General features: G+C 44.6%; 1 protein-coding gene across 2 annotated transcripts in view; it reads right to left on the reverse strand.

The window, feature by feature from the left end:
• Positions 1-7,680, reverse strand: part of PYROXD2 (pyridine nucleotide-disulphide oxidoreductase domain 2) — a 150,092-nt gene extending 142,412 nt beyond the window's left edge. Inside the window, exon 1 of one of the 2 annotated variants that reach the window (XM_068255352.1) lies at positions 7,362-7,680. In XM_068255352.1, the coding sequence (XP_068111453.1) occupies positions 7,362-7,470 (109 nt within the window). In that variant the 5' untranslated portion in view covers positions 7,471-7,680. The remainder of the gene's footprint in view (positions 1-7,361) is intronic. The other variant, XM_068255353.1, reaches the window with a different exon arrangement.
• Positions 7,681-10,142: the final 2,462 nt, after the last annotated feature.

The raw sequence follows: 10,142 nt of genomic DNA on the forward strand, positions 1-10,142 counted from the left end.
GAAAATGGCCATTACCCCATAACAGCTTCCTGGTCAGCACACTGTTCAACTGTAATATCACCCACTTGAGCCATAGGGAAACATGGACATTACCTTGCACATTCAGTTGTAACTGACAGCAGTTGCTATATAACTGACAGCAACTGGTATATTTCAGTTCTGACAAAATATTGTCAGAACTGGAAGGGATCACTGTAAGAAGAAAATGGTGAGCTTCTGAGAGGAACTGACGGTGAGGTTAGTATGTAATATTCATTTACAGCTACGTCGTGTTCATTTTAAATAATTTTACTCAGTTCAGGTTCCCTTTAAGCCAGGAAAGTTTTACTCACCTGGGGCTTCTACCATCCCACTGCAGCCGTCCCGTGCCCTCACAGTCACTCACGGAGCCTCCGGTCCCTCGCCGACAGCTAGTGTCATTTTCGCTGACAGGCCAGGCCATGCGTATTTTTCTTCGCATTCCCTTCCGCAATAGCATCCTGCACCTGCGTAGGACGCTATTGAGGATGGGAATATAAAGAAGGATACATGTGGCCAGGCCTGCGCAGGCGCAGAAAGCCCGCCGACTCCCTGTCAGCGAAAACCAAACTAGCTGGCGGCGGGGGACCGGACGCTCCGAGAGTGACTGCGAGGGCACGGGACGGCTGCAGGGGGCTGGTAGAAGCCCCAGGTGAGTAAAACTGATTTTTTTATTCCTGGCTTAAAGAGACTCCGTAACAAAAATTGCATCCTGTTTTTTACCATCCTACAAGTTCCAAAAGCTATTCTAATGTGTTCTGGCTTACTGCAGCACTTTGTACTATCACAGTCTCTGTAATAAATCAATGTATCTTTCCCTTGTCAGACTTGTCAGCCCGTGTCTGGAAGGCTGCCAAGTTCTTCAGTGTTGTGGTTCTGCTATGCACTCCCCCCTCAGGGGGGAAAGAAACACACAAATGATCTCTTGAGATTCAAAAGGAAGGCTGTATACAGCCTGCTTGTGTATGGATGTATTTTCTATGTGTGGACATACTGTACATCAACCTACTTCCTGTTTTGGTGGCCATTTTGTTTGTTTATAAACAAACTTTTTAAAACTGTTTTTAACCACTTTTAATGCGGCGGGGAGCGGCGAAATTGTGACAGAGGGTAATAGGAGATGTCCCCTAACGCACTGGTATGTTTACTTTTGTGTGATTTTAACAATACAGATTCTCTTTAAGTGTCCCTTTAAAGAATAACTGAAGTGAGATGTATATGGAGGCTGCCATATTTATTTCCTTTTAAGCAATACCAGTTGCCTGGCTGTCCTGCTGATCCTCTGCCTTTACTTTCAGCCATAGACTCTGAACAAGCATGCAGCAGATCTGGTGTTTCTGACTTTACTGTCAGATCTGACAAGATTAGCTGCATGCTTGTTTCTGGTGTGTGATTCAGCCACTACTGCAGCCAAATAGACCATCAGGGTTGCCAGGCAATTGGCATTGTTTAAAAGGAAATAAATATGGCAGCCTCCATATTCTTCTCACTACAGCGGTCCTTTAAGTAGTAACATTACAACTTGTCCATGTGTGCCTCCTACACAGAGGCTAGATTCACAGTGGGACATTGCGTTTTGATGCCACGTTAAAGTCGCACCACAAGCTTACAACGCAACGCGCCCAAAAAGTGGCAACGCAGCGTTACCGTCGCATACAGCAGATACAGTAAAAAATACAGGCAATGAAAAGTATGCTTCCAAGTCATTACTGAGCATGTGCAAACAGTCCAATGCAGCTAATAAGGTGTATAACGCACTGCATGCAGTATTTTACTTAAAGGGATACTGTAGGGGGGTCGGGGGAAAATGAGTTGAAGTTACCCGGGGCTTCTAATGGTCCCCCGCAGACATCCTGTGCCCGCGCAACCACTCACCGATGCTCCGGCCCCGCCTCTGGGTCACCTCTGGAATTTCAGACTTTAAAGTCTGAAAACCACTACGCCTGCGTTGCCGTGTCCTCGCTTCCCCTGATGTCACTAGGAGCGCACGGGGGAGGCACAGACCATACTGTGCCTGCGCAGTACGCTCCTGGTGCCATCAGCGGGAGTGAGGACATGGCAACGCAGGCGCAGTGGTTTTCAGACTTTAAAGTCTGAAATTCCAGAAGTGAACCGGAGGCGGGGCCGGAGCATCAGTGAGTGGTTGCGCAGGCCCAGGATGTCTGCGGGGGACCATTAGAAGCCCCGGGTAACTTCAACTAATTTTCGCCCGACCCCCCTACAGTATCCCTTTAACGTGCAGCGTTAGACACCAACGCAACGTGTGCACTGTGAACAGGGCATAGATTTTTCATTGCAGTGAGTTATTCTGTGTTAAATGTTGTTTTAACGCGCGACTTTAACGTCCCACTGTGAACTTAGCCTCAGAGTCATCTCCAGGTATTTCCTGACTGGCTGCAGTGTACTGAATGTAACGTTACTTCACAGCTATCAGAGGTCTGATTGTACAAGTTAGCAAAGCTGCTGCAGAAAGTATTCAGGGGAAAGCAGGGGCCCCGCTAGGAGTGAAGCACACAATGCCGGGGGCTCCGGCAGAGATGAGGGGCCAGGAGAGGGGTCTCTGCAGCGATAGAGACATCTCACCCTATATGCTGGGGATACATCCACGCATTGACTTATGCAATAGCATAGTCTTCCTCCAAACTTCTCCAACTCAGTACTATGTCCAGGAAGGTGATCTCAGATTATATCATCAAATAATTTACTTTAAAGGGAACTTGAGGTGAGAGGGATATCGAGGCTGCCATATTTATCTCCTTTTAAACAATGCACATTTCCTGGCTGTCCTGCTGATCCTCTACCTCTAAGGCCCCGTTCAGACTGCAGAACGCAGACCGCAACGCATGCGGACCGCAACGCGTACGAACGCACGCCATCCGCGTTCGTATGCGTTGCGTGGCTGATCCCATCACTGAAAAGTGAATGGGACAGCCATGCGTTTTTACAAAAAATGCGTGCAGCATGCGTTTCCGGACCGCACAGGTCCGGAACGCATGCAGTGTGAACATCAGACATTGCACTCTATGCAATGTCTGATGTCGTGCGTGTCGGCCACCTGCACGCGTTTCCAAAACGCGGCTGGAAACGCGTGCAGTGTGAACGGGGCCTAATTCTTTCAGCCACAGCCCCTGAACAAGCATGCTGACTGAAGTGTGAGTGGATTAACTGCATGCTTGTTTCTGGTGTGTGATTCAGACACTACTGCAGCCAAATAGATCCGCAGGACTGCCAGGCAACTGGTATTGCTTAAAATTAAATGAATATGGAAGCCTCACTTTAGGTTCCCTTTAACTGAATCTGCCGTATGCAAAGGCAAGCAAATGTCAGAAGGGCCATGTTTCGGCCATGTTCACAGTGGAGCAATGCGGTGTGTCGCAACAATCGCATTGTAGCCTAAAGAGACAGACTGCAATGCAAAAGTTCACAGTGTGGCCTCTGCAGTGCAGAGTGCAGTATCCCAACGCAGCGGAGTAACTAAAATTTACGTGCCCCCCCCAGTAAAACTTTAAAGAGACATTGAAGCGGAAAAAAAATATTGATATAATGAATCAGTTGTGTAGTACGGATAATCACTAGAACATTAGTAGCAAAGAAAATATTCTCATATTTTTATTTTCAGTTATACAGCTTTTTTTTATAACATTGCATCACTCTATAATATTTGCAGTTTACACACTACTCAGCATTCTAAGGGATTTTACAGAGCAGGCCAGTGACCTTTTGACCTGTCCTGAACTGTTCTCTGCAAAAGAAAAAAATGCAGTTAAGATAACAGCCTTCAGAACACAGAGCTCTCTGCCACTTTGAAAGTCGTGGAGCTCAGAGAAGCTCTTTTGCACGGATAACAGCTGGAGTTTCTTAACTCTTCCTGTACTGGAAACAATATTAGACTTATGTCTCTGCTACTAATGCTTTATTTGTTAGCTGTACTACACATACAAATCATTATATCATAATTGTTTTTTCGCTTCAGTGTCTCCCCAATGGTCACCCCCCCCCCCTCGCCTCCCCCTGGTGACCCTCACATCCTGGGGGCTCATCTTACAAGTGTGGCCATCAGGATCTTCTATCTTTTTTTAGTTAAAGCATGGAAAATTCCTAGGCGTTCGCACACATATAAAGGCTTGTTGTTTCGGCTTTTCCTGACATTTTAAATACATTTGTTAGGCCGGTTTCACATTGCACATTGGCGGTGGGGTGCGGAAGCCTCAACCACAGGAAATAGGCCTTCTGGGAATACCGTGTCACTAAGCCGTATTCCCTTTGTGGCATCCGGCCAAGCAGGAAGTAACACTCACTTCCTGCCGGCCAAGTGATCACGTGCGCGGAAGTGTATTGCGAAAAATATGCTTCCGTGCGTGCACGACGCATAAAACCTGTGGCGAGTGTTTACACTGACCCGTGTCGCCACAGACTTACTCGACTTCTGGCCCAACGCAAGGTTACGTGGTAACGTAGTTTTGTATGCACGGCAGATTGAGGACTTCCGGCGCGCCACAACGCGACTCATGTAATGTGTTTTCCTCCATAGGTTTTTATTGGAGTGCGGTAGACCACCCCAGCTTGAAAGGGCCCTCTATGTACAGCCTGGTACACACATCCAATTTTGATTGGCCAATTTTACTACTTCCATGTAGAACGAGAGTTTCCTACACAATCTGTTCTGTATTCAGAATCTGTTGGCCCTGGTTCTACACGTGAAATTAGTAAAATTTGCCAGTGATTGGCCAATCAGGATTGGATGTGTATGCACCCTTAGCTAGGCCTCGTCAGACCAGCAAAATGCCCAGAATTTGAACAGATTTTGTAAGAAAAGCCTCATACTGCATGGAGGTGGTGAAATCGATCAGTGATTGGCCAATCAAAATTAAAGGATTGGACCAGACTTAAAGAGAACCTAAAGTTAAAAAAAAATAGTATCCTTATTTACTTACCTGGGGCCTCTCCCAGCCCCTTGTAGTCTTCCTGGTCCCTCCCCGTCATCCTGCGCTCAGCAGTTTCTCCGATGTCCCCCTTCGTAATCCGACAAGTCAGCTGACCATTGCACATGCACGGCACTGGCCAAGCGCATCCTCCATAGCCGGGAGAGTTCTGCACATGTGCGGTACCAATCTTTGCTTACAGCACAAGGATAGAGCACTATAGAGGACGCACCCAGCACGGGGGTCACTCACCCATCGGTGGAGGGGGACAGCGGGGAGCCAGATGACAGCGAGGGACCAGGAAGACTTCAGGGGGCTGGAAGAAGCCCCAGGTAAGTAAATCGGCATTTTTTAAATTATTTTTTTTTACTATAAGTTTCCTTTAACTGCTTGAGGACCGCAGGCTTACACCCCCCTAGTGACCAGGCCATTTTTTACCATTCAGTGTTCTGCAGCTTTAACGGTTTATTACTCAGCTTTCTGTTGGTGGCATCTGATTGCTGCTGCACTGTCATTTTTTTTTAATGAATTTAAAATTATTTTTTTGTAATTAAATTTCACTTTTTTTTTCATGTATCCCCCCAAGATCCAATCACTGATCGCCTTTCATAGGCATCAGCCAATGAGAGGGGATCTCATTGTGAGGCACTCAAGTGCCTAAGCTGTCCCCCTGTACGGCGTTGCACTAGATCGCAGCAGCGCTGTACAACCTAAACAAACTCCGACAGCCTGGCAGCCGCGATCGCTGGCTAGCGGGCAGATATTGGAGCGGAGCTCCTTCACTCAGAGAGGATGCTCGCACATCCATGCACGCGATCCCTGTTAATCTCCGTCTCCCAGGACTTGACGCTGTTCGGAGTTAGGCGGTTGGGAAGGGGTTAAAGAACATCCGACTTGAAAATGAACTGATAAGAAAAAGAATTGTATCTATCCTCAGTCTCCTAAAAATGACTTTTTTTTTTTTTTTTAGATATCCCACGGTTTCATTTTATATTTAAATCTAGTTTTTATGTTTTTACTGTTTCATTGCCTCTTCTCAATGAGTTAAAATCTATGAATTTCTTTCTTTCTTGCTCTCAGAAGCCATTTACTGACAGGAAAGTGTTTTATGGCTGTAATTACTTATTATGCTATAGTCTGACCCAGTCCCGACCCGGACAGAAACTGTCACTTACATACCTGATGTTTAACTCTTCTAGGCAGAGAAAGTAAAAAAGGAACACATCATAGTTATTTGTGTGCTTGACACTGTACATACACATGTCTGTCTCATCATGTCACCAGACTAAGGGTGCTTTTACACTTAATGCATTGATATGTGTTAGTACGCATTAGTATGCGTTGGTACACATTTTTTCCATAGCAGTGCATTGTGGAAAAGCTTTCAGGTAAAACCCGTATAGTGGGAACTAATCCATATAAAAACATGGGCATTGCTATAAAAAATAAATCAATTCTCTCACAGTTTTATCTGGGAGCAACTGATTAAAGGGGCACTATGGCGAAACATTGTAACATTTAAAATATGTGCAAACATACACAAATAAGAAGTACATGTTTTCCAGAGTAAAATGAGCCATAAATTACTTTTCTCCTATGTTGCTGTCACTTACAGTAGGCAGTAGAAATCTGACAGAAGTGACAGGTTTTGGACTAGTCCATCTCTTCATAGGGGATACTCAGCAAGGCTTTTATTCTTTATAAATATTCCCTAAAAAGCATTTAAACAATGATGCTGGCCAGCTTCCCTGCTCGCCAGAGCTGGGACAAGGTCCTCCAGCACCCAAGGCTAAGACACCAAAGTGCGCCCCTCCATCCCTCCCACCCCAGCCGTCACACACTGATTGCTATTAGACTAAGAGGCGCCACAGGGCCCCCAACACCTTAATCTCTAGTTATCTGGCTTGCAGTCACTGCCATGTATCCCGTTTTCTTATTTCTCTCCGCTTCAAACACAATAGTGGAATGATAGCTGAGTGAGTTGTGCGCCCCCTCCTACACTGCGCCCTGAGGCTGGAGCCTCTCTCGCCTCTGCCTCGGCCCTGCTGCTCGCTACACAGTTTTTTGGCAGTTGGACAGAGCAACTGCCATTCACTAAGTGCTTTTGATAATAAATAAATCCCTGAGAATCCCCTATGAAGAGATGGACTAGTCCAAAACCTGTAGCTTCTGTCAGATTTTTACTGCCTACTGTAAGTGACAGCAACATAGGAGAAAAGCAATTTATGGTTTATTTTACTTTGGAAAAAACATTCTTATTTGTTTATGTTTGCACATATTTTAAATGTTACAATTTTTCGCCATAGTGCCCATTTAAGTGTAAAAGGAGCCTTAGCAAACATCCCACACTGTTCACTTGCAGCGCAAACAGCCAAGCTACAAAGACAATGTTCGTGAAAGCGCAGAACAAACAGGCATTACCTCCTCCGATGATCACAGCGTCATAGTGCTGCTTCAGCTGCCCCGATACTACGGAATACGGTCGTCCGCTGAATCTCGCCACTCGCTGCACAGATCGCACAGCAGTCATCGTTACTCAGGAGTGAAAAGTTCCGCGTTGAGCTGCCAGTCCTCCCGGGGGCCACTGACTGAGGGACGGACTGACTGAGGGACGGACGGACTGAGGGACGGACTGACTGAGGGACGGACTGACTGAGGGACGGACTGACTGAGGGACGGACTTTGCCCGAAGTTTTACAACAGCAGCTCTATCTGCTGCTCATTCTGCTGAGAGTTGCTGTTTATCGTTAGTCAGGCCTAGCTGGAAATAGCAGCCAGTAAAGCAATGCCGGAGAATTCTCGCTCCCTCCTGGTCGAGTTCCTAGAAAGCTCACATGGAATAAGGAACAACCCCGCAGGAAACGCCTCTGATCTCACTGGGATTATCTCAAGTAGATTACAGTTCCAAGAATGTGAGGCAGATAGAAACATGATTCCAAACCACTCCACAGCAGAGGGGAACACACAATTATTAATGAATACAGGTAAAACTTGAAAAACTAGAATATCGTGCAAAAGTCCATTTATTTCAGTAAGACAACTTTGACGCTCCTGGCGGTCTATTAAAAACTGCCAGGGGGCAGCGCAGCCGTTTTTTTTTTATTTTTTTTTTTTAATCATGTAGCGAACCTAGGGCGATCGGTGTGCTCACGCAGCTAGCAAAGTGCTAGCTGCGTTCAGCAAAAAAAAAAATTGTGCAAATCGGCCCAGCAGGGCCTGAGAAAACCTCCTGCGTGCCAGACAACTATAGGGAGAAGACTATGGAGGCTGCCATACAGTAGCAATAAAAAAATATGTGAACCCTTCGGAATGATAAGGATTTCTGCACAAATTGGTCATAAAATGTGATCTGATCATCTGAAAACTTGGCTCTCCAGGAGTTACGGAACAAATCCCACAATGCATTGCAGGAGTCTGATAGCCACAGACATGATTCATGAAGGCAAATGCATTGTGGGACTTGTACACACGTTGCGATTTCACGCTCGATCGACAGGATCGATTCGATTATTTCTGACATGTTCGATCAGGTTTTGATCGATACAGCCATCGATTTTGTATGTTAAGTATGCACAATTGACGGCTGTATCGATCGAAACCAGATCGAACATGTCTGAAATAATCGAATCGATGATGATCAATCCCGCGGATCGAGAGGAAATCTCAACGTGTGTACCCAGCATAAGTCAGAACAATAGACAATCACAGTCTGCTTAAACTAATACCACACAAATAATTAAATTGGATATGGAACTATAATAATTTCTTGTGAATGTACAGATTGTAAAATAAAATAAATTGAAATATAAATAAAATGAAAGGCATTTTATTAATAATAAAATGGCTTTGAGAAAGGGAGGCGGACCTCCCGGAACGCATCAGCGATAGGCTCAACACCTGTGACGTCACACATCACGTGGGCGGAGGCCACCTATTCATTTTTGATAAATATAACGTCTTGCGACAAAAAGCATTTCTAGTCCAGCATTACAAATTAAATTAGGATTACAACACTAAGGACTGGAATTTAGCTAACACCGAGCTACGAAGGAGTATTGATATCAACACTTGAGGACCAATATGTCCCTAAATCAAATAGGACTTGCATCCTAGGTCATTCACTGATTAATTTATCATCAATAGAACTTCTATGAAGATCGATATTTCACTGTTATACTGCTATATTAAGCCTGGTACCACCAATACAAGGCCAGTATTCATCTAATTCCTGGAGGACACTAATCCTTGGTCTTTTATTATTAATAACATTTCTTTCATTTTATTTATATTTCAATTTATTTTATTTTACAATCTGCACATTCACAAGGAATTATTATAGTTCCATATCCAATTTAATTAATTTTAGCAGTAGTGCCTAGCACTGCTATCTTTACAGCAGTATTTATATCTCATCATGATTAAAGAATTTTTTAGCGCAGTCTGATATTTTGTGATATTTGTTTTGCCTATTTTGGAGTTGGGATACCCAATAGTTCAGACTGAGCTGCTTAATATTGTTATTGGGCGCAACACCACAAACAACCAATACAAATAATTAAAATGATACTGTAGGGGGGTCGGGGAAAAATGAGTTGAAGTTACCCGGGGCTTCTAATGGTCTAAATAGTTTTTTTTTTTATTTAAAAAAAACCCTCCCGCAGCCGCCCTGGCGATCTCAATAGAACGCCGGGGTGGTTAAGCAGACTGATTGTCTATTGTTGTGACTTAGATGAAGATCAGATCATATTTTATAAAAAAATTGTGAAAAAATCCATATAATTCCAAAGGGTTCACATACTTTTTGTTGCTACTGTGTTTATTTCCTTTTAAGCTAAATTGATGATCGGGGCATGAAGTTTCCCAAGCAGCCCAGTTGGCCAAGACCCCTTTCATTATTCACTTTTCACACACAAGCAGGAAAGCCACAACCACATGTGCTAGGCTTTAACCAGTTAGTTCAGGACCACTCTTACACCCCCCCCCCCCCCCCCCCCTAGTGACCAGGCTATTTCTTACAATACAATCAATGCTCTACAGCTTCAACAGCTTGCTGCAGAGCCATGCAACTTAGCACACACGTGGGTCTAAACTCCTTTTCTTGTCACTTGTAGGCCTTTCTTGTGGTGGTCTCTGATCACTGCTGCAATCATTAGTTGTTTTTTTATTTTAAAAAAAGAACGTAAAAAAAAAATAAAAAATTAT

The sequence above is a fragment of the Hyperolius riggenbachi genome, chromosome 10, assembly GCF_040937935.1.
Source record: "Hyperolius riggenbachi isolate aHypRig1 chromosome 10, aHypRig1.pri, whole genome shotgun sequence".
In the NCBI taxonomy this organism is placed as follows: domain Eukaryota; kingdom Metazoa; phylum Chordata; class Amphibia; order Anura; family Hyperoliidae; genus Hyperolius; species Hyperolius riggenbachi.